This window comes from Cynocephalus volans, chromosome 1 (assembly GCF_027409185.1).
Source record: "Cynocephalus volans isolate mCynVol1 chromosome 1, mCynVol1.pri, whole genome shotgun sequence".
In the NCBI taxonomy this organism is placed as follows: domain Eukaryota; kingdom Metazoa; phylum Chordata; class Mammalia; order Dermoptera; family Cynocephalidae; genus Cynocephalus; species Cynocephalus volans.
In genome coordinates, this window is record NC_084460.1 from 291886990 (window position 1) to 291911544 (window position 24555).

Sequence of the window (24555 nt, forward strand, 5' to 3'; positions counted from 1 at the left end):
ATATACATTTTTAAGTAAAAAGTAGGTTGCACAATAGTATGAAGAATATGATTCCTTTTATGTTCAAATATATATGAATACACACTAAACACTATATACTATACACACAGACCTTCAGGAACCTCCTTGGATATCAAAATGTATCAAAAAGTTAATAATAGTTATTTCCTAGTAGTACAGTTTTAAGTGGTGGATTTTTCTCCTGTAGCCTTCTACTTTCTAATTTTTGTCTCATGCTTTTAATTACTTGTGAGCTAAAAATGTCTGGGGGAAAAAAACCTAGGATGCCTCCCCAATACTATTTTTGCCTCCACTGATGAGTATAAATGTCTATGTGTGTTTATAAAACATTCAGCAAAACGAAGCCATCTGCAGATCAATTTCTGGAATAAGCCCACTACTTAGTCCCAGGAAAACCCAAAAGGAAAGAGACAGGACATGACACAGATAAATAAAAGGAAAATGAGACGTTGCTTCTCCCACATGTGGGCTATTGGCACCTTCTCCAGGACCCCCAAAATAAGGCTCTCCAGGATGGATTAGGGACCTTGGCTTTGTGAAGTTCTCCAGGGCTTGGCAGGTGGCCACAGCTGCTTAGCAGAGGAAAGGTGGACATGGCAAGGTACTTTCCAGCTTATGATAACAAGTGTTATTCTGTGGCGTAAGTGCCACCTACTGCTATGAGCACCATATATGTCAGCCTCTCCCACCTTGCAAGCCACTGTGACCCTTAGGCTTTTGTTGACTGAGCAAATCTCTAGAAACATAGACTTTGTCCTACTCTCAAAATTTCAGGACTCCCAGGTTCTGCTAGAAAAGCAAAGGACAAATGAAGCATTTTTTACTCCAGTGGTTCAGAGTTCCTTTTGAGAATCCAGTAAAAATTTCAGAGCCTCCCCTCAGCGCATACACATACATAAAACATTTCACACCTATTTACTGAGAATCACAACCCCCCTGAAGCGGATGAGGGGCTCACTTATAGGACGGACCCCAAACTAGGCTGGACCCCACAATCTAGAAGTGACTCCTCCTACTCAGTGTTCAGTGGTCACCAAGCCTCCAGCTAAACTCAGCCCCTGCCCTCCCAACCTCGGTCCCCATCCCTCTCTCCTCATGCTATTCACTCCTGTAGTGTTCCTACCTTCACTAATGGCCCCAACCTGGGGTGTTCCCCGCCCCTTCCTTCCTACCCCCACCAATTTTCTTCAGTTTTCAAAATCTTGCCACTTTTATACCTTTTAATAAAAATAAATGTGGTAGCTGAATACAGTTTCTACAGAAGATACTTTCAATCTTTCCTTTTGCCTTCTGACTTTCATTAACACTCAAACTCTTTCAGGTGTTTATGTAGTGGCTCATTTCTCATGGTCCAAAGCTACAGCTCTAGAAAAGTATAGCAATGACAGTCTCTTGGCAAGTCTAAGCACCAAATGCTGCTTTCAGAAGAGTCTCATTTAATGACAACATTGTTAATTGTTTTAAAATAGATCTTTATCCCAGCAACGTCTTGTTACATTTTGCAATGGTGTTCAGATTTTCCAGTAATTCATGCATGGAGGATCTGGGGTTTTTTAACACCGGTAATCCCAGGGATTTTGTGGTAAATCTGAAAATCCAGTTCATGGATCACTTGCCTATAAACCCTGGTGCACAGACACAGGTGCCATTCAGGCCTTCACTGTCACAGGTGCCTCCGTTCAGACAGCTGATGTTAGCACAGGGATCCTTGTACAACTCACAATGTATTCCTGCAGGGAAACAGACAAAAACGGGGTCACTCATCAAGGAATCTCCAGCTCCAACGGCCTGTGAAAGCAAAGCGTTTGAACAGCACGGGATGGCAGAGAGACAGATTCCTGGCCTGTGTGTGCATGAGCGTGTATACGTGCCCATTCTTGACTTTAGATTGTTGTAAAAACATGCCTTATGAGAAAATAACGAATCTAATCCCTGCCCATAGGTCCTTTCATCTGTACTTTCTCTGACTACATGCCCCAAAGCCTGGGGAAGAGAAAGTTAAAAACCTGAAAGATAAAATTTATCAATGACATGCACTCTCTAAGTCTCCAGAAGAAACAGAAAATAGCTAGACAGCCTTAATGAAATATTGATATAATTGATAACAGCATCCTGAAGGTGACGATCTAGAGTCAGATATTTAAATAAGTCCCAGCTCTACTTTGGAGATCTGCACGACATGTGTACATACCACATTCCAGATCCTTGCTCTGTGCTTTATGTTTAATTTATTCCTCACGACAACACTATGAGACACATACCCTTATTCCCGCACTTTACAGATGAGAAAACCAAGGAAAGAATCCAAGATCACCAGGCTGGTAAAGGAAGGATCTGGAATTTGAACCTGCCGATAATCCAAATCCAGATTCTGGGCTTGCTAAACAGTTTGCCAAGAGTGAGCTCAGATTAGCCATGGAAATATACAAAATTCTACAGAGTTCAGCATCCATTTAGGAAAAAACAGGCATTTTTTTAAATCTGTAAAAGAAAAACAGAAAGTTTCCCATTTGTGTATAAAAAAAAGTATATGTGTGCATGTATGTATGCAAATGCCTGAAGTGGGACTGGACTACTTCTACAAGAACAGGTGACTTTGACTTTCACACCTGTGTACTTCTACATTGCTGCTGGCTTTTTTTTTTACAATGATTATATAATATTTAATCATTTTATTAAAAACTTTAAAAATCCAATGCTATTTGAAAGGCGCAGTATCTGCTGGTGTTACGCTGGACTGCCAAGAGGAATGGATTAGTCTCTCTCCCTCCCCCACACCCCGCCGTATGCAGAAGAAGATAAACTACATTCTTTCTGAATATGAATGTACATAATGATATGCCCACCCTTTCCAGCAGCCTCAAGAAAAATAAGCATAAGGCAAACAGGAACTGAATGGTATTTACTTAATTTGTGCTCAACTTCATTACTTAGCTCATATCGTGCAAGGGACAGCCACACCCAGTGACTCATCCTCTAGGCATGGAAATTATCTTGTTGGGCTTTTCTCTCATTTTTCTTTCAGCACCTTAGGAAGGAGGGCTCAAGAAGGAGTAAAAGAAGAGAAAATAGAAACAGAATGTCCTATCCGTATTCACGCTAACGACTTATTGGAGCCAGCTAAGGCATTTTAGAATGGATGGCCTTTAATTCCTTTGAATCCTTTACTCCTTACATCTAAGCCATCAACAATATTCTGTTGAATATCTTTCTCAAACGCCTTTCAGACCCTTCCTTTCTTTTCCTCCTGAGACCACCACTGTGATCCCCACACCCTGTGGGATACAGCCCCTCACACCCATGTCCTAATTCCCTCCATCTCCAGAGACTTGATAGAACCTCTCTGACTTCTGTCATCATTAATAAACCCCAGATGCACGGTAATATAAAAGATCAAACTAATTTAAAGACTAGCAGATACCTGGTAGTTCTTCATTTGGATGTGTATGGCCTCTTCTCCCAAAAGTCTCTATTTCTATTTTCCCACTGATTCCCAAGTAGCATGTACTTAATTGAAAAAAAATAAAATGCAGAAGAGCTTTCTCTACTTTGAAATGTTTATTGCAAAGCAAAGATTCACTGATTTACAATTTCCCCTGGGGCAGATCAATGGGAACCAGGTGACAAAAAAGGCTTTCAGAGGTGATGGGAAATATAGCTACCACCAAGGTTCAGAGATATCTGAAGCCTAAAAAGCATTTCCATTAAACCTAGAGTAAGTGCAATTAGATGATCTTCACTGGGTGTCTAGTAATTCACTAGCCAGTCTTGCCTGTGTAATATAACTAATATATTAGCACACAAATGACCCCATTTTCCAAACAAGTCTGAAAAGCAGATTCTATACTAAATATTTGAGCAGCTTAACTTTAAATAAAATAGATTTGATGAAAACACCCAAGATAATAAGAAACTCTGGCCTTTTGGGTGTTTGGGTTTCTTTTTCCTTTTTTAGCAATAATTGCCATCCCTTGTTATATCTCTTTTCCAAAAGATGAGACATTCGGTCACTTGTGCATCCAACTGAGAGTTTTCTGGCAGCAAGATTGAACGAAGGCTAATCTTCACAGAAACATGACTACTGTGAAGCAAGGTGGTCTTAAAAGTCCCCTGTGAGCACCATGCTTATTCACATTTCTATTACTCTAAGCCTTGCTAGTCCCTACATAAAAAATATGTGTTATATTGCTCAGTTTGTCGCTACAGCTGAACAACTATGAACTAGAAACTTTAAATACAGAGAATAGTCAGCCATGAGCACTACTGATGTGCAGAAAGTGCCTCCCACTCAAACCTTCCTCCCCTCCCGAGGCCCCAGGCCCCACCTTCCTGCTGCCTTCTTCACTGTTCCAGGGGTCCCAGGCACTCACCCAAAGCTCAGTCTTGGGCGTCCCATTTCATCTGACAGGTATGCCTTCCCCCACCTCCTCCCCCAACCAGATCTTCACCCAGCACATTGTAACTCATCTGTCAAGTCTCAACTCAAGCACCCTTTCTCTGGAAAGCTTAACCTCAACTCTCCCAAGACAGATCAGATTCTTTAGCCATTGTATGCTGAGAGCATGCTGAGATTCCTATTGTCACAGAGTTCACTGTGCCACATCATAACTTATCTGTTCTCCCGTCTGATTATTCCCCCACAAATCTCGAAGGCTCTATAGAGGCAGAGGCGGTACCTTAATGCGTGGAAGAAATTATGGATTTAACACCAGAATCTTGCCCTTGCAGGAGGGGCGACGGCCAGTGTACTTTGGCTGACACACAGGTGAGATTGCCAGAGAAGGGAAAAGCCATTCCAAATCCAAATCTGCCTCAAAAAACACCCTATTTTGTCAGGGAAAAACCAGGTCCACACTTCAAATTAGGTCTGTGGAATGACACATACATCACCCATTGGCAAAGGATGTAACACACACTATTACGAAAACTTTGTTTAGTCTCAAGCAAAAATAAACTGTAGTTCAGTCAAAACTAATAAAAATTCATACTTTTCATATTAAGGGATGGAGAAGCAATGTATCTGAAAAGATTTCTAGTCCAACAGGACTCTTTACAGAAGTTAATTTTAGAATTAAAATGAGTGAGAATTCAAAGAGCAGCTCACCAAATTATAGATCTTCGTTTTCATCACAAATTTAGTCACGATTCATATTTGAAAACTGAAAATCATTATTTTGTCTCCAGGAAAAGTAAGGCAGGTAAAAGAAAATTAACTGAAGTGCTCTTTGTACTTAATGTTTGCTTCAAGGCATCATCTTATTTTGTTCAAACTTATTTCCTTGATGAAAACTTTTCCGGCATTTCAATCTTCACAGAGCTCAACATTTTCTAAACCATTTCAGAAATGACAACTGACATCTCCACCTTAGCCTCGTTATTCCTCCTGTTGCCGGTCTCAGTCTGCTCTTCTGGTAAAATAATAGCCTGAAGGAAGGAACCCTGACTGACTACTCAGTTTTGTACCTATCACAGGACTTGAGAAGGGCTCAGAATACCCAGAAATTCTGTTCACCGGCTAAGTAGAATCTAGCAAAGAAGATAATTGTATTCAACAAAGAAAGAGATCTCACTCTTCCAGTTATACGTTTCTGTAGCTTTTAAAAATAAACAAATATATATGATGTGATCAAACCTATGACCCAGTGGTCTTATTTCTGAGCATCTATCCTCCCCAAAATAATCCATAAAGTGTGAAAACTATATAAATAAAGATGTTCATTCTAGAATTATTTACAATAGCCCCACATCAGATACAACAACAAGGGAATGAATAACTATTCTCTGATGGGCACATTACAGAACCATTTAAAATAAAACTAGTAAGACTTCCTCGTATATAAATATATAAATCAAACATGATATCATGTTAAATGTGAGCAGAACAATACAAAATTGTAAGTATACTCAATTATAACTGTAAAAACATGGATATTAAAAAAAAGAATGGAAACAAAACAAATTATTATTGCTCCTATGTTATGTTATAAAACCATGAGTAATTTAGAATTTTCTTTTTTCTAAATTTTTATTATTGTTGTTATGTTATTTTTGTAATGAAAAATTGAAGTCTTTCTAACTTTTCTATCACAAAAAATTTCAAGTGGGTATGTTATTGACCATTTAGTTTGTTGTACTAGATATAAAAATCAATACGATATTGGGCTATACCTTGGCTTTTTGACAATATGAGGTTATGAACGCTAACCAAAAGTCTGGTCTTGTAAGTCCCATCATGAACTAGCTTTGAACTTGACTTGAAGGAAGTATCGGCATTTGGTATGTCTGAAGAGAAGTTACTCTGACTCCCACCATGTATTTTGCTCTTTAGCAATTTCTTGGTCCACAGTGGAAGCTTACATCCTAGGAAAATGTTCAAGGTGGTTTCCTTTACTTAATTACTGTGTTAAACAGTAGTTTTAATTCAAGCAAAGACAGTTATCGAGCATTCATTTTGTGCAAGCCACCATATTAAAAGCCACAAAGAATTTTTTTTTAAAAAAAATGAAAGAAAGAACATCTATAGTCACTGCCTTTCAGGAGACTATGACTTGGCGTAGGGGAGAGGAAAGTCTGCAGCCACAAAGCACTGAATACAGGGCTGAAGATAATACTGGGAGAGTCCAAGGACTGAGGAATCACATCTGTCTGGGGATCGACATTTGAGAAGTGGATACAGACACAGACATGGACGCAGGGGTGGGTGCAGGCAACAGAAAGAAAGAGAAGGGCCGAGAATGGAGCTCTGGGGCCTGACAGCGTCCATGGTGTGCAGGGGACGCAACTCAGTGAGGGCAGGGACCGAAGAGGCGGGGGTCAGAAAGGCAGCTGCAGAAGGCAACGCTGGGCGGTTTTCAGGAGGGACCTGGTGACCAACGAGGCAAAGGGGCAGGAAAGACCAGTCAGAAATGAGAGGGGAAGAAAGCTTCGCAGATTCCACCAGAATGTCTTTCGTTCATCCTCCATGGATTTTCCTGAATCGGTTCTAGTGGGATAGTGTGGACAAGAGCCAAAATGAAGCGGGTAAGAAAAGAATAAAAATATAGGAAATAGATGTGCAGCCTGAACCAACTCTCAGGAAACTTAATTGAAAAAGAAAAAGGGAAGAAAAGGACATTAAGAAAGTAGAGAAGGACCCAGAGGTCAAAGAAGAGGGGTTTTTAAAAAAATTATTATTATTCACGTGGAATTTATTTAGAGGTGTAAGAACATTTTTTCTTCCCCTGCTTAGTATCCCAGTGTTTCTAGCACTATTTATTTAGTAAGAATTCCATTCTCATTTATGGCAATTCCTCTTTATGAGTCATACATTATTAACAGAGACAATGGTTTCCGGGCCATTCTTCTGTTTCGGTTATCTGCCCGTCCCTGCACCCATCACATACGAGTGTAAGAATAACTGCAGCGTTAATATGGGTCTTAACATCCAGCCGAAGCTCCCCTCATTACTTTCCTTTCTCCAAATGCTCTCGGCGACACTTGCCTGCCTTCCAACTGTACTCATTCTTTCTAGAAATATTCATTTATTTAAGGTTTTTAAAAACATGAAACAGTAAAAAATTACCACTTAAAACATGCATATGTAAAATAAGAAGTTAAAACCCAACCCTAACGCCAACACACTGACTATCCAAGTTCTAACTCCAAACAAATACTAGTTAGCAATTGATGCCACCCAGACGATAATTTCCTAAGTTCATATAGCATACCGTACGGAGGTACATGTTGGCAGAAATGCTTCCAAAGAGAAGAGAATGTCCATCCTCCAAAGAGAGAAAAGCACAGGATCTTGTGACCTCTCACCTCCCCTTACCTTTTGGAGAGCATGATTTAGCTTCTTATGTCTCTCACTCAGTTTAGAAGTTCTGCCATGCACTGCTACATTGCTAGAGTTTACCTTACTGTTTTCAGCAGTCTTACTTAAACCTAAATCTAAATGTCTCCATAAAAATACAAAATTAAATAAACACTTCACCTGCCTGTTGGGATGAAAACTTTAACACACTTGAATGTTTTTCAGTCCTCCCTGTCTCTACTCCCTCCAACTCATGGGCTTGGTTAAAATAATATGAAACTTTAGGTTGGTCATTTAAATTTTTCATTAAGAGCAGGTATGTCAAACACACTCTAGGGTGACCCCCACTGAGTCATGACCTTGTGTAATTCTCCCCCTTGAATGTAAGCTTCTGACCAAGAGCATATGGTAAAGTTGAGAGGCTTTGAAGTGCAATTAAATTCCCTAATCAGTTCACTTATGGTTTATCCTAGGTGGGCCTGACCTTCAAGAGGGTCCAGGCCTTCCCAGAAGTTAGAGACCTGAAGCAGCAGGGACCCTCTCGTTGTTGCTGGCTTTCAAGAAGCAAGCTCTCATGAATTCTACAGCAGTAAAAGTATGAATCCTGCCAATGACCTGAGGGGCCTTGGGAGTTGATCCTTCCCTATTCAAGCCTCAGATGAGAGCTCAGTCCAACCAACAACTTGATTTCAGCCTTGAGACCCTAAGTAGGGAATCCATTAAGCCATGCCTGGACCTACAAAACTGTCAGATAATAAAAGGGTGTTGTTTTAAGCCACAAATATGTAGTAATGTGTTACACAGCAATAGATAACTCATATAGCAAGTATATCTAGTTTTGGGGGGGGGACATTACTTCACCATTAAAGTACCATTCACAGTCACATTAATGTCATCTATTTAGGTTCATCCCTGCATTTAAAGAAGTCTGCCGAACATCTTTCCTGTTCTCCACATTCCCCATCTGGATATCTTCGTTCAGGTTTAGTTGCTATTTGGTGAGAATCCTTTTTTAAATAATTTTTTTTAGAGAGGGTATATGGTGTTATGTTTTCTGTGTCCTTGAATGGGTAGCGATGTCTTTTGCCCTCAAATATCAATGACCCTTTAACTCCCAGCCCTTTTCACTTAGAAGTCTGAAACAGTGCTCCACGACAGTTTCCCTTCATTATGAGGAGCACTTCAAAGCTGGTGTGATTCTCTTTCTCTTGAATGTAACCTGTACTCCCTGTGAAGAGTCTTGTAAAAATTTCTTTTTATCCTTGGGTTTAAAAATTTTACCAGGAAATCTCAAATTGTATATCATCTCCTTGTTAACCCCTCTGCCCCTCTGTGAGCCCACTCTGTTTGAAAACAAGATTTTCTTCCACCCACAGACTTCTCCTTCTAGTTGTTACTTGATGCTGGTTTTATTTCCATGAGCCCCTTCTTCTGAAGCTCACATCACTCAGATGGAGGCAGATCTCTTGGATCTTTTTTCCAGATTTCCTATCTTTTCACTCACGGTTTCCATTTCCTCATATTTTGACATCCATCATGAAATAGTTCCTCCTTTTGTTTTTCAGATCCAAATTTAATTTTGAGTAATATACATTACTTTTCTCACTTCCTCTCTTGAGAGCTTAAAGTTGTCAATGCAATTTTGTTTTAATTTCCTATAACTTTTCTCCTTCTTGAGTTGGTCTGGGCTCCTTGTCCTGGCCAGGCTGCAGGGCAGAAGCCTCAGCAGAGGCAGACAGCACTGGAGAGTCCCCCCAGCCTGGAGGAGCCAACCAACTGCGACCTGTCTACTGAGGCACGAGTGGGGAAAGGTTTCTCAGGTTGGGTGCTCAGGGTCCTCCAAGTGTGAGCAGGGAGAGACCATTCTCTCCCAACTACACAATAAAGAAAGAACCATCTCAGTCCAACTGTGCTAGTTTCTTAGAAGGCAGTCAGTATTCATGACATCAGTAGACCCCGCTGCTTCACAGGGTCACACACAGCACATCTGCAGCATGCTCTTCCTCTCTATAAGCTGAGGGGGTCCTTTTTGGCTCAACTGTTCCCTGAGTCCTCAGCTCTCCCTGGAACCCCCAACCCCTACTCTTGTTCTAAGCAAAGGCTCCCAGCATCTGCACTCTTTTCTTGAGAACCCAAATCTTCAGATGTGTTTGAGATCCCCTCCAGGGTCATCCACCTTCTTGAGTCACCCCCAGCAGAGAGTTGGGAGAAATGGGGGTTATTAAATGTCGACATGAACTGCCATCTTCCTAGAATCTTCATCTTCTCAGAGTAAGAGATGCACGAACATATTTATAGGGTGAAGGAAAAGAGCGAGAAGAGAGTAAGAGGTTGAAGATTTGCAGAGAAAGGTAATTGCTAGAAAAAAGTCTCAGGAAGATAGAAGGGGTAGAATTTAAAGCATATAGGAAAGGTTTAACCTTGGATAGGATGAAGAGCACATGATCAACTAATATGGGAAAGTATAAAGTTTTAGTGGTTGTGACTGAAGATACGTTTGTAGGGTAAGAGTTCTCAAAGGGTGGCCCCTGGACCAGCACATCAGCATCACCTGAGAACTTATCAGAGATTCATATTCTGGGGCCCCACCCCACACCTAGCGAATTAGAAACTGTAAGGGTGGGGCTCAGCCATATCCTTGTGGCTGTACAATTCATGACAGCTTGCTTCTTGAAAGGCAGCAGCAATGAAAGGGTCCCTGCTGCTTCAAGTCTCTAACTTCTGGGAAGCCCTGGATCCTGTTAAAGGTCTCACCTGATTAGGTCAGTCCCACCTAGGATGAACTCAAAGTCAACTGATGAGGATACTTAATTGCCATCGATGCCCACTCACTAGCAGATTCTGATGCACACTCAAATTCGAGAACAATTGGTATAGGGTGTGGAATATTAGGTAAATATGAAGATGTTTGCAAGTAAGTCTCTTTTATTTCATGAGGATGGGGTGAAGTCAGTGATAGTCAAGGATACAGTGGTTCAATATGGGGCTTGAGAAAATGGCAAAATTTTAGAATACTTATTGAGAAAAAATAGAAGGAAAGTGAAAAAAGGCTAGGATCACTGCCTACGGATTTGTGGAGACACTTGTGGGTCATCACATGCAATTGTAGTTTTTATTTCTCAGCAATAATAGCATGAGCAAAAACAGAAAAGTAAGGGGCATCTTCAAAATACATCTGGTTAATGATTTTGTCATATATAAATAGGCTTCATAAAATTCTATCATAAGCTAAAAAAATTTCGGCATTTTAAATTTTTTGAAGCACATTGACCACTACTAATTCTGTTATTGGAGAATCTCAAAATCTCTGTATCATTGTCCTTATTTTATGCAGAGAAAATGACAGTCAGTTTAAGAGATTTACCCAGATTAGACAGGAAGCCAGGGGCATCATTAGGACATGCCATCTAGGTCTCCTGATTCATTGCTCCTTATTCTTCTTTCTAGGGTTGAACTAACTCCCTATTTCTCAGTGCTCCGATAGACCTGGAACTGGAAAGCCATGAGATGAAGCCAGCATATCTGCCTTTGTGCCCTGGTGGAAGTTGGTGGAGTTTGGTACTGTATGACCATCACACTCCGAAGGAAGCATCAGATCTGCCAAACATAAAGACTTGTCCCAGCTTCCCACCTTTTTATCCAGGAGCTTGAGGAAGTTCCTCAGTGTGGCCTACAAGCCCTTGAGGCTTGCTGAAAAGATCACTAAAACAAAAGTGGGTCCACCCAAACAGAAGCAGCAGGAGCCACAACACAAGGTTACCAGGCAGGTGGATGGTATCAAGTAAGCAGCTATGGGAGCAGGAGGTTAAGTGAAATGACTATAAATAGAGTCCACAAAAACATTACAAAAATCTAAACCCAGCCCTGAAGCTACAGCTTAGAGAAATGTGCCAATAGCTGATAAACAGGCTGTCCTGGCACAGCGCCTTCTGAGGGTGTCGGGGCTGGAAGGAAGCCACCCGTCCACGAGTCGTGGCTAGAGGCCAATGGGGGGCGGGGAAAGGCTTTAGGAACCATGCTGGCCAAGCTCATAAGGCATAACCTCACCACCCACTTTACATGCTTGTTGGGAGGATTTCATGAGTTCATGCATGTGAGGGCTTAGAACAGGGTCTGCACATTGTAAACACTCAGTCAGTGTCACCTGTTTTTCCAGAGTGACATTGATATGCGTCCACTCAAATGAACCAACATTTCTCTCCCAACTGACTCATTTAATGAGAATTAACTTATTCGCCAATACGTGAGACTCCACCGGCCTCCCCCTCCAGAAAGCACAGCATCCTGTCTTTATAGAATAAGTTTTAAAGAGCAGCATACTTTCCTCTCCCACATTTTTCACAGCTGCGGCCTCTGACCTGTGTCTGACAGTCCAACTCAATGTCACTTTTTGTTTTCAGCTTTTTCCACATTCAACAGAAAAGAGAGCGAGGATACAAGAAGAAGGAAAGGGCAGGAGAGAGATTTTTCAGTTTATCAGAAAGAAACCTGAGACTTGCAAATTGGTCTCTTTGGATCCATATATGATCCCAGCTTCAGCATTTCATCTTTATTCTTAACAAATGCATGCTCCAATTAGAGGCTTGGGAATTTACGTGGAGAAATCCCTGGCGTCATTTAGAGCCACTCTGGCACAAGAAGGCCAAGCGACCTCTCACCTTTGTATTCTGCCAGGCACACACACTCATAGCCATTAACCAGGTCCTTGCAGGTGGCAGCGTTCAGGCACGGAGCGGACAGGCATTCGTTATATTCCTCCTCACAGTAGAGGCCGTGGTAACCTGAGGGATAGAGAGAAAAGCCTGCTGTCAAATGCATCCCATTTAAAACCCACTCTGGACCAGCCTGCAAAGAAGGCAGTTGGGTATTCATTGGGAAGTATGGCACACATGGATAGGATTTAAGGAACTGGGTCTCCCGGGGTAAATTGAAATGTGGATTTGGGGGAAGGCTATGAAGAAAGAGCCTCTTTTCATCACTCTTTTTCATGATCCCATTTATCAACCAGATGGTCATGTCATTATGCGTCCAAGGGTACTGGTGTTAGGGAGACGGACCAGTCACTGCTTGTGTCGGCTGTGGCGTTAGGGGACAGAGCTGCAGGACTCACAGCATGACAGTAACAGTTCCTCTTAAGGATGAGAACCAGGCAATGAGAAAAATATGTTTAACTAAAGAGAATTTTATTAAAAGAGAAAAGCATCAATATATTTTCTTTCCTTTTCAAATCAGAAAAGAAAATTAGTTCAAAGGGCTTAACTGAAATTCCTGATGAGACGTGGGTTTATTCTTTTGTTGCTGTTTGTTTACAAATGATTATATAAATTATAATATTTAAAATTGTATTTAAATTTTTTAATTATTAAAAATACAATAGGAATAAAAAGAAGAAACTAACAATTTCTTGATAAAGATGGCTTTTACTCTCTTATTTGCAAAACAGGTGTTTATTCTAAAGGACAAGAAGACAACATTTTTGGAGATTCGCTCATGAGTGTTACGCTGTTTTCAACTTTCAAAAGCATGTATTATTGCCAATTTGCAGTGAAACCAGGCCATTTTTGTCAGGCCCTGTCCAAACAATGAGAAACATGTGAGTGTTTTCAAAAATCACCCTGTCTGTGTTAGTTCTGAATTCAGATAAGCAGAAAAAATAAACCCTTGCCCAAGTGGGAATTAGAACTACTGCCTTTTTTCCAACCTTTCCAACTCACAGCCAATCCTCAAACTCAGAAAGTCCCATTAGAACATGCTAATGTGGTGAACTGTTTTGTTTCTTGTGCCTGTCACAAAAGTAGGTTAAGCTCATATTTGCATTGTTAACAAGAGCACTTTCAAAGTATGTTGCCATTTCAGTTGTCTTTGAACTGCTTTCCAAATTCAGGTTGTGATAACGGCCCCTTTGAGGAGACCTTGACCTAAGACTATATCACCGTGGCTTTCAATTCCTCTATCTTACCCTACTTTTTGTAATTTTAGAAAAATATATTCTACTACTCTTTTCAATCAGATTATTTCAATCATTTAGACAAGAGTTTCTGAACGAGCAGCAATTTCATCCCCTAGAGGACATTTGGCAACGTTTGGAGACATTTTTGGTTGTCACACTAGTGTTGAAAAGATGGGGTCGCTTCTGGCATCTAGTGTGTAGAGCCAATGCACATGATAGTCCCATTCAACAAAAGGCTATCCAGCAAAAAATGTCAGCACAGCCAAGTCGAGAAACTCTGTTCTAGATCAGGAGTCAGCAAACTATGGCCCACAGGTCAAATACATCCCAGCCTGTTTTTGTAGATAAAGTTTTATTCAGACACAGCCACACCCATCCATTTATATATTGTCTATGGCTGCTTTCACTCTGTACAGCAGACCGAGTAGCCACAACAGAACCATATGGCCTGCAAAGCCTAAATATTTACTGTCTGGCCCTTTACAGAACAAGTCTGCTGACTCATCTAGAATTAGCAGATCTTTCTTTTTTTTACAAGAGTTTATCAGATTTAGGGTTTGCCAATTTTTCTCCTATTCCATAGGTTGCCTTTTCTCTGTGTTGGTTCTGTGCTGTGCAGCAGATTCTCCGTTTGATGCAGTGTCGCTTGTCTACTTTTGCTTTTGCTGCTTGTGCTTTTGATGTCGTAGCCAGGAAATGACTGCTCAGACCACTGTTATGAAGCTTTCCCCCTATGTTTTTTTCTAGGATTTTTATAGTTTCAGGTTTTCCATTTAAGTCTTTAATCCATTTTGAATTGAGTTTTGTGCCTGGTGTAAGATAACACAAATGGCCGATGACCAACATCACTAATCTTCAGGGAATGCAAATTGAAACCACACTGAGATGTCACCTCCTACTTGTTAGGATGGCCATTGTAAAAAAAAAAAAAAAGAGAGAGAGAGAGAGAGAAAGAAAATAACAAGCATTGGTAAGGATGAGGAGAAACTGAAACCGTTGTGTGCTCTCGGTGTGAAGGTAAAATGGTGCAGCTGCTATATGGAAAATGGCATGAAGGCTACTCAAAGGATTAGAACTAGAACTACCGTATGATCCGGCAATCCCACTTCTGGGTTTTCATCCAAAAGAACCGAAAGCAGGATCTCGAAGAAACATTAGCACTCCCAAGTTCATTACAGCACTATTCACAATAGCAAAGAGGTGGAAACAACCTAAAAGTCCATCAGCCGATGACTGGACAAAGAAAATGTGGTGTATGTATATAAACGGAATATTAAAAATGTTTAAATTAAATCTACTTAAAAATTTAAATTCACTTAAAAATTTGTCAAAAAGGTAGATTTCATGTTGCGTGATTTTTTGCCACAATAAATATATTTATTTATTAAAAGAGTTAAGTGTCGGGCTGAGCCCGTGGCGCACTCGGTAGCGTGCTGCGCTAGGAGCGCGGCGACGCTCCGGCCGCGGGTTCGGATCCTATATAGGAATGACTGGTGCACTCACTGGCTGAGTGCCGGTCACGAAAAAAAATAAAAATAAAAAAAATAAATAATAAATAAAAGAGTTAAGTGTCTTTTGGCTTCTTCTTTTAATCACAAGAACCTTCTTATGGTCGGCGGGAACAACAGCCACCAGCAGCGTTTTTCACTTGTATTTGCTCTCCCAGCAGAACTTTAAATAATCAATGCATCTTTAACCTCTGATTTGAGGGGTTATTTACACAAACAAAAATCAAAAGCAAGTTTCATAAAATCATCCATAATTGTTTTCATTTTTTGAAAACAGTATCATTATCTTTTTCCACTAGCAACATGAAAAGTAGATGAGGAAGTTATTTTACAGAGATAATTAAGCTGGTGATGTTTTTCCTTCCTTGAGGGGGGAAAAAAGATAAAGTCTTCATATTCTAAAACGGTTTCTTCAGAGACAGTAACATTTAAATGTCTTTATGGAAATGTCAAGGCACCCTTTACACTCGGTGCCAAGGAACTTAAATCGGACTCTTTGAATATAAATGCATCCTTCCAAAAGAGACAGCTTCTGTAAAAATGAGGCTGTCACCCCCTGCTGATAATTAATTCAGGCAAGCAAATTAGCTCAGGGCAGTATGCCAGGGTCTAAAAAAATTAAGTTAGTCCAAAGAATTTTTTAAAGATAAAATAAAAGATCAGAAGAGTGGGATCAGGGGCCCCTTCCAGCGCACTGACCCTCAGCAGTGCTCCAATCTTTGCATGATTTGCTCTTGAATACCCAGCTCCAATCACTTTAGAATCAACAGAACATAGTGACCAGCCAGATGTGGGAGTGGGTGAGAAAGAGCAGAGTAGATGGCTGCCATGTTCAGGCTGAGTGAGTGACAGATGACGTCACTAACACAAAAAGGTACAACCAAAGGAGAAGCAGGTTGAGAGCAAGACCAGCTTAACTTGGGGCTCACTCAGAGGGTGAGTAGTTGGAAAGGTGGGTTTAAATGGACCAGGAAGAGCACTTTGGGAATTAGTTGTCTGGATGTGGTGCTGAAGTTTTCATCAAAGAGGAGAACGGAAAGGAAAAAAGAAGGGACCAAGGTCAGATTTACACAGATGGGTAAGTAGAGAACAGGAAGCCAGATCAGGACACTGGACAGGGATTGGGTGAAGGAGAGGGGGAAAGACCAAGGAATGCAGTGTCCTGGAAGTTGGGGGAGGAAAAGAAGTCCGAGAGGGCCGGTTAGCAGTGTCAGCAGCTCTAAAGAGCAAGAGTGACAGCTGGATTTGAAGATTAGGAGGCCATTGGAGACCTCAAAATCATTGCTCTCAATAGGGGCTGTACAGCCCTTAGAGGGTGTTTTGGAAATTGGGGATAGGAGAGCTCCTCATCACAATGATTGGAAGGGTCTACTGGAATTTAGTGGGGGGGGGTCAAAGATATTAAATATCTTGCAATGTCCAAGAGATCCCTGTACGACAAAGAATGGTCTGGCATCCTTCACAACTTTGGACTGACCCATCAGCCATGCAAGTAAGTTAAAAGCCTGCTTATAACTTTCCAAGACTAGAACCTAACTGCCTTACATTCACAGAACAGTTTTAAGGTACAGTGAGTTTTCCTGGAAAGTACTACTGGATAAAGCAGAAGAAGACTGCACTAAGAGAAGATATTCACCATTCTGGAACATCACTTCACAAGAGCAACAGCTCTAGTGGAATTTAAGTTACCAATAAAGAATCAGAAATTTTTTTTAAAAAATCACTTCTTCAGATAGTTTCCTGACAATACTAGGTAAAGTAGCTGCCCCCACCCCAACAGTCAATTTCCATCATAATTATCTAAAATCATATTTTTAACTTCAGTTCTTTACTTGATTATAATTTCTCTTCCTCTACTAGAATATGAGCTTGAAGGCAGAGGCTACGACTGCAATGTTCACAGCTATACTCACAGTATCTGGTATGGAAAATCTGAGCAAGTAATAATTGTTGAATCGGCACCCGAAATGCTATGGATTAATTCAAAACACATTTACAATGTGCCTATGGTGTTCCAGGAGCTTCTAGGAGCCCTGGGTACAAAGGTAAAAGGCAGAGTCTCCACCTACAAGGAGCTTACAGTCTAGTAGCAAGTTGGTGGCATCTGCTTTGTGTCAGGGCTTTTATGTGTGTTACCTTGTTTAACCTTCATGAAAACCCAAACTGATGGGCATGACTAGCCCCAGTTTATAGATGAGGAATTAAGAGTCAGAGGAGTCAAGAAATTTGCCAAAGGTTACATGGTCAGTCCTGTGTGTTCTTTCTACTGTCCTATGATGTCCCCCAAAGGCACTGCCTGGTGTGTTATTTTGCTAGGGCTGCCACAACAATACACCACAGACTGGTTGAATTAAACAGAAACTTATTCTCTCACAGTTCTGGAGGCTGGACGTGTCAGATCAAGGTGTCAGCAGATTTGGTTTCTCCTGAGGCCCCTCTCCTCGGCATGCAGATGGCTGCTCCGGTTATATTCTCACATGGCCTCGTCTCAGTGCAAACACCCCTGGTGTATTTCCTCTTCTTATGAGAACACCAGTGCTACTGTGTTAGAGTCTCACCCTTATGACCACATTGAACCTTAATTAATTACTTCTTTAAAGGCCCTATCTCCAAAAACAGTCATGCTGGAGGTTAGGGTTTCAACATATGTATATTGGGGGGACATAATTCAGTCCATAACACCTAGAATCAGGGTTTCTCAATGGCTACACTACTCATATTTTGGACCAGATCATTCTTCACTGTTGGGAGGCTGTCCTGTGCATTGCAGGACATTGAGCAGCATTCCTGGCCTCAACACACTAGATTGCAGTAGCAGCAACCCTCTCCAGTTGCAATGATCAAAAATATCTCCAGACATTTTCATATGTGCCCTGGAGGACAAAAGTCCCTTTGAGAAAACACTGTCCTAGATCCTTTTTATGAGATGAGAGTGTCTTGAGAAGATTTGAGGATGTGTAGGTTTCAAATTGTTGTTGTGAAGGCTGACAGTGAATTTACAGAGAAAAAGTATTTCTGGACAGTACAAGGGGGCCATCTACCATCTTGGATTTGATGTAATTCCAGCCCATGGAGTGACTCTCTCCAGAGTGCAGTCCCACAGAGGAAAACAGGCACTGGGCTCACCTGGGTCACACCAAAGGAATGGGATAAAAAGAGGAGTGGGGAGAGGGGTCCTCCTGGAGTGTTTTGAACTACAACCCTGATGAACTTTCTATGTCCTCACAGTAAGACTCCTCCCCAAGACACCCTTATCAAGCTGGCAGGCAGAGCTGGTTTCTAGGCGGTGCTATTCCTACTTCTCAGATGACAAGTCTGAAGCCCGACATGCTTGGCTCAGCAGAGGGATGTAGAGCAGGGATCCCACCCAGAGTCTCTGCTCCGGAACCACCTTGCTGCCTCCGGGCCTCAAGAGGCTCTGATTCCTCTTCTTTCCACTGAAAGGCAAGACCCTCCACTGCTGTCTCAAGACCACACTGTTTAGACACCACCAAGACAGCTCTGGCCCCACGCTGGTTTACACGAGAGCTCCTTTCCTCCCTTCCCCCATCACATTGTCACACTCTGAAAAATCCCAAACTGTAAGATTCTGATGGTAGGCAGATGACTTTCACACTTTGGGCACTTTGCGTGACAAATTACAGCAACTCATCCCTCTGTATCACGTCTGGAGGGCTATTTGTGCTTCCTGCTGCCTCCAGAAAAGAGAGCAAACAGGACCTTCCAAACACAGTGGCAATATATTCAGGACAGCCAGGGCAAGGCCACCCTACTCACCCCCCCAGTGCAGACTGAATTCAAGGTGAGAACAATCTGAAGTGTTTTGGAGGTTTTTATTTGTTTGTGTCTACAGTCAGGCTGAAGTAAGTGGGGAATGTGGGCAGAGGTTCCTTTAAGGGTGTGTTGCAACCCCAAGCATGTTTTCCCCTCTTTCCAGTAGGAGTAGACAAATTGTGAAAACCCATGACTCCCTGATTCATGTCCAGGCTGGTTCTCAAGAGATCAAATAGTCCACCTCACCCATAGTAGTTAAAGACGTGGGCACAGAGGAAGTCATCTTACTACGTGAATGTGATTGTCTGTGAGCTTTCCAACTCGGCCTCAACTCAGAGACCACAGAGCCCTCCGGGATGTCAGGCACTGCACTGCTTTTACCATGTGGAGCTTGATTTCAAAGGAAACTGTGTGTGTCTGTCTGTCTGTCTGTCTCCCTTGGTCCCTCTCTTTGCTGGTAGGTTCACAAGCGGAATCTATCTCAGAACTGAGACACTGATCCCATCAAGCGTTCAGATTCTCTGTTCTAAATGGACCTGCTGCTGCTGATATCTGCACAGACTGCCACAGAGGAATCATGCTCCTGTCACACACGCACACACACGCACACACGCCAAAGCCAGACGACCTGTGTGCACATGGAGGAAGTTGTGTAAGTAAATACAGAATGTGAATGGACGTGTGGAGGACAGTGGCTGCTGCTGATGGTTCTTTCTTTTACTACCTAATTTCTTATCCTTTCATTGCTCATGGCACCTGGGCCAGAAGAGAGAATAGATGTAAAATGACCCAAATCAGTCAATGTTTCCACTTGCTGTAGTTCTTATAAAAATTAAATTGGAAGAACTGAAGACAGAGTCTAAATTAGTTTTAGATCATAAAACCTCCCTATTATTCATGTTACTGAGCCATCTACAAACCTCCGCCTCCTTCCCTGGGCTTCCAAAACAGTGGATGAGGAAGAGCCAGCTCCAGCTCATGTCCTAGCTGTTCATGCTATGAGTTTACATTCTCCATCACTGAAAATACCTGCCGCCTTGAAGAGCCATGTGGTGAAGGCTGGTGACTCTCTGCCTCATGTCTGCCTCCTCAATTGATCAATTTATTCATTAACTCAACATTTAATAACACATATTAAATGCCTACTATGTGCTGGGCACGTGCTAGTCACTGGGGCTATATGGTGAATAAAAGCAGACCTAGTGCTTCTACCAGGGCACTTAGGAGGAGAAGGTCAATCATCCATATCAATGTAGAATCATAACTGGTTGACCATAAGCAGTGAGGGGTCTGGGTGGCAGGAGGCAGGAGAGGTGGGAGATGGCCCCTGCCCCAGGGAGGCTGCCCCAAGGAAGGGATGTGAGCGGAGAGTGAGAGCGTGTGGTGGAGCGATGAGAATATTCAAGGCAGCAGAAGCAGCACGTGCAGAATTCCCTCGTGGCAGGAGTGTGGTTTGTGGCTTATTCTGGAAGTAGGCCGGGGTCAACTAAAGAACGAAGGACAGAGAGGAAACGAGGGATGGGCAGGCGACAGACCTGGTGGTACCTTCAGTGAGTGGTTGGGGAGGGCTTTGACAGAATCAGATTTGCCTTTCAGAAAGATCGTTTCAGTTACCTTTTGAAGACTGGGGGTGAGGTCTACAAGAATCATATGGAGAAATCAAATCAGTGAGGATGCTACTGCCATAGTCCTGGCAAAGCGTGGCCGGATGTGGATGGTGGCAGTGCCAGGTTGAGAATAAATGTCAAGAGCTATTTAAAAAGCAAAACAGAAATACCGGGTAACGAATAGGATACGAAGGGTGAGTGAGAGAGAGATTGAGGGTAAGGCTTGTTTTATCCAGAGATACTGCAATTGCTTTCAGAGGAATAGAGAACTGACATTTACTGAGTCTCCTCCTACAGGCTGATTTCTGTTCTAGGCACTTTCAAATACAGCAGAATTTCATCAGTAGGAGGGGGCATGGAACAGGGAGGAGTGTGGAACCACTTTCTAGGAGAGGTAGACTATGTTGAACAAAAGGAACTGACAGTTCCTCCCACAAAAAAAAAAAAGAAGAAGCAATTTGAAGAAAAAACATCAGTTCATTTTAACCAGTGTTTGCTGAATTCTGACTATGTAGCCAAGCATTAAACTAGGTACTGAGGATATTGATTGTGATGCAGTTAAAAAAGAAAGGTTATATGTCAGAAGACACAAAAAGTCAGGGGTGGAACGGAGACCACAGAAAGAGAGGAGCAGGAGACCCAGCAGTACCAAGGAGGAGAAAGGAAATAAAAAAGAACAAGAAAAAACAAAAGCCCCAAAAGATAAGATAGAGGGAAATTGGTCCAGAATATGAAGGAATTACTTATAGGTTGGGCAGAGTAGGATCCCTGCTAGAAGTGCTATGGGTCCCCTGCAGAGCTACAGCACCACCTGGTGTAATGACCTTGAGTATCGTCCTCGGAGGGTCACCAAGATGGCAAGGCATGGGGTGAGCAACTTGAGAGTTTGAGAGGTGATGGGACAGTGTAGGTTCTTGCTTCCCAAGTTATCCTTTATTAAAATAAAATGTGTTTGACACCATTTTCTTTTCATTAAATGCTTTTTATAATTCAGCCTCAAGAGCGTTTATAGGTGAGCAGCTCTGGACCATCCAAGTGTGTGGCTGTGGCTCAATGCCAGTGTGTGACACCTTCCATCAAGGTAACTTCTGGGCACCTGCAGCAACAGAGGGCACTTATCAAAGGAGGGACTCCTGTCCACCTCAGAAGGACACACACTTGGCATTGCACGTAAGGTGGTGACACAGGAAACATCCAGCACAAAGCCTGGCACGTGATAAGTACCTAATAAATGTGATGTGTGGTTGCCTGGCTTGCATTGCAAACATAATTTTAAAAGACAACATAGGTGCCATCCTTCTAAAATAGGTGCTCACCTCACATATGCAGCAAGGGCACCAAGCACCATAACCCTGAAGACACCAGCACCCCAGGCTGGTGCTTCACATGGACTGCAAAGACCACCTACTGCAAAAACACAAACAGCACAGCAGTAGCTCAGCACTTCCACCGAGCCTGGGTGATAAGCACAGATTTCACTAGCTCAAACACCTGGATTTCTCCTATACGAAACAATCTGTTTTATATTTGGCTTCTTAAAAACCTACCCTTTTTCCTTTCCATAGCCTCATCTCCTGAGACTAACCTCTGGGCTCGATCTGGTTTCCTGCTAGGCAGTAAAACTTTGACTCACTTTTGATCCCAAACTCTCTGTTTTCTTTTTAACAATGGCCCATTCTCTCATTTCCTTAGCACCCAGGTTGGTGAATATGGAAGATGCTTGATCAAATTGTGTGAATTGAATTTGCTAGGAAATTGGAATCATAGGGCAGAATAATCTTTACATATATAAATACAGAAGAGTTATTTTCTTTACAATGTCTGTTTTGTTCAAACATGCATAAAAATGCCTGATATTTTCCAAAATTGACGGTGGGTTTGTTAAGGGATTATTTTACATATTAAAATATATACATTCATATTTATATTTTGTAATTTTCCATAATGGAAATATGTTCTTTGTGTAATACAGAGGAATAATATCATCTACTTCATGGGTATTTTACTTGTAGTATCACAACTCCAAATCATGTCGGCAATTACCAGGAAAACTATAACCATACTCTATGTCTAACACTTGACTGGACAGTAAGAAAACTGGCAATATTAGAAAAAAACTGAATTTATTAAGGATTCATTTAGAAGTGGGAGAGGGATGAGAGTGATTCTTACAGTATATAAGGGGGAAAGACCAGTTTTCTTAGAGGAGACTTCTTAAGACCTAAGAAACAGCCATCCTACTAAGATGTGTTTCTAATAAAGAAAATGCTTTTTAAAAGAATTGTACCTTTTAATATGTAGAAAAGAAAATCTTTGGAGAGATTAAAAATCTTGAAACTTCTCTAGATTTATTAAAAGTACAAATCATAATTAATTCATATTTGAAAGAAAAAAATCTTAAACGTGGTAGAAAAGCAAACAACCACTATTCTGAGTTACTTTCTTACAAATAGTTAACGCTGTCCTTCAAAAACCATTGAAGAACAAATGAAAAAAAATATCGTAGACGATGCAGGTGAATTGTGACTGTGCCTACGACGGGCATCGGAAGTCGAGAGAACTCAACAGTGAACCTGCTTGAACAGAAGCACTTGCATGTCTAGAGGCGTTTGACCTTAAACTTGTCCCTCACCTTAGGAATTTTTCTAACCATGTTGATCTAAATATTTCTGAAAGTTGTCTCTTGGAATTGCATTCAGATCTAGGTTACGAATTAATCACATGGAAAAAAATCAATCTCTTCATAATTTTTTAGCCTTGTCATGTCATTTTTTCATGTCGCTTTTGGCCACTAGAGGGTGGATTCTACCTATGATCTATACCAGCTGAAACAGAAAATGTTTCTCAGGAGTTTAACAAAAGAGGAGCAATTAAAGATGACTTTTTACATGAGGAGATATATGGCACAAGGGGATGCAGATCATTCTGCCGGATTACATTTACAGAAAAAAAAGATAATTCCCTTTCATAATAAAACTTAACATTCAAACATTTCTTTGCAATTTACAAACAAATTCACCAATCTGTCCTCTAAACATTTGGTATCTACATTTAAAATTATCCATTATAAAGTGGCCTATTGTTCTTATTGACTCTCTTCAAATTATTTTTTAAATGTCAATGCTTGTAACACCACGATGAAAACGCCACGATTAAAGACTAAGTGCAATGACAAACTCATATTTTACAACTTGATTTTAAAGATTATTCTGCTATGTGTGTTTACATATAAACAATAAGTAAAACATTTTAATGAAATCAACCCATACCCTCAACTGATTGTCTAGCATGCTTATAAATACCCGTAACTATGGCTTGGTTTATAGTTGAGGTAAGGAGGAGGAAGAGGAGATTTGGAAAAGAGAAGGTTGGCTTAAACATCCTTACATTCCAGAGGTTTTTCATTATGGAATTCACCAGGGTAGATGCTGAGCTCCCATGGGCAGCAGATGGGCAGGGGGAAGGGAAATCAAAGATTAAGGTTCTGCTACAGCACTTTGGAGAGAAAATAAAAACTAGCTAACTATTTTCATGCAAGTATGTATATTAACAAAGAGGAATTTTAAAAGCTTAAAGTACAGAAAAGGCTTTTTAAATGTTTAGTTCCTTTGAATTTATTTCACAAACATTGGTTTAATTTGATTTTAATTTACTACTTATCCAGTTATTAATATAGACATGTGTCACTTAATGACAGGAATACATTCTGAGAAATGCATCATTAGTCAAACTCCTTGTTGTGTGAACATCACAGTGTACTTAACACAAACCCAGATGGTATAGCCTACCACACACCTAGGCTATATGGTACAGCTTATCGCTCCCAGGTACAAACCTGTACAGATGTTACTGTACTGAACACTGCAGGCAATTGCAACACAACGGTAAGTATTTGTGTATCTA

General features: G+C 41.3%; 1 protein-coding gene across 1 annotated transcript in view; it reads right to left on the reverse strand.

Moving 5' to 3' along the window:
• DNER (delta/notch like EGF repeat containing) overlaps positions 1-24555 on the reverse strand; it is a 353549-nt gene that overhangs the window by 33994 nt on the left and 295000 nt on the right. The window contains exons 9-10 of the mRNA XM_063077946.1: positions 12472-12594; positions 1638-1751 (exon numbers count right to left, since the gene is read on the reverse strand). Coding sequence (XP_062934016.1) covers positions 1638-1751; positions 12472-12594 — 237 coding nt within the window. The remainder of the gene's footprint in view (positions 1-1637; positions 1752-12471; positions 12595-24555) is intronic.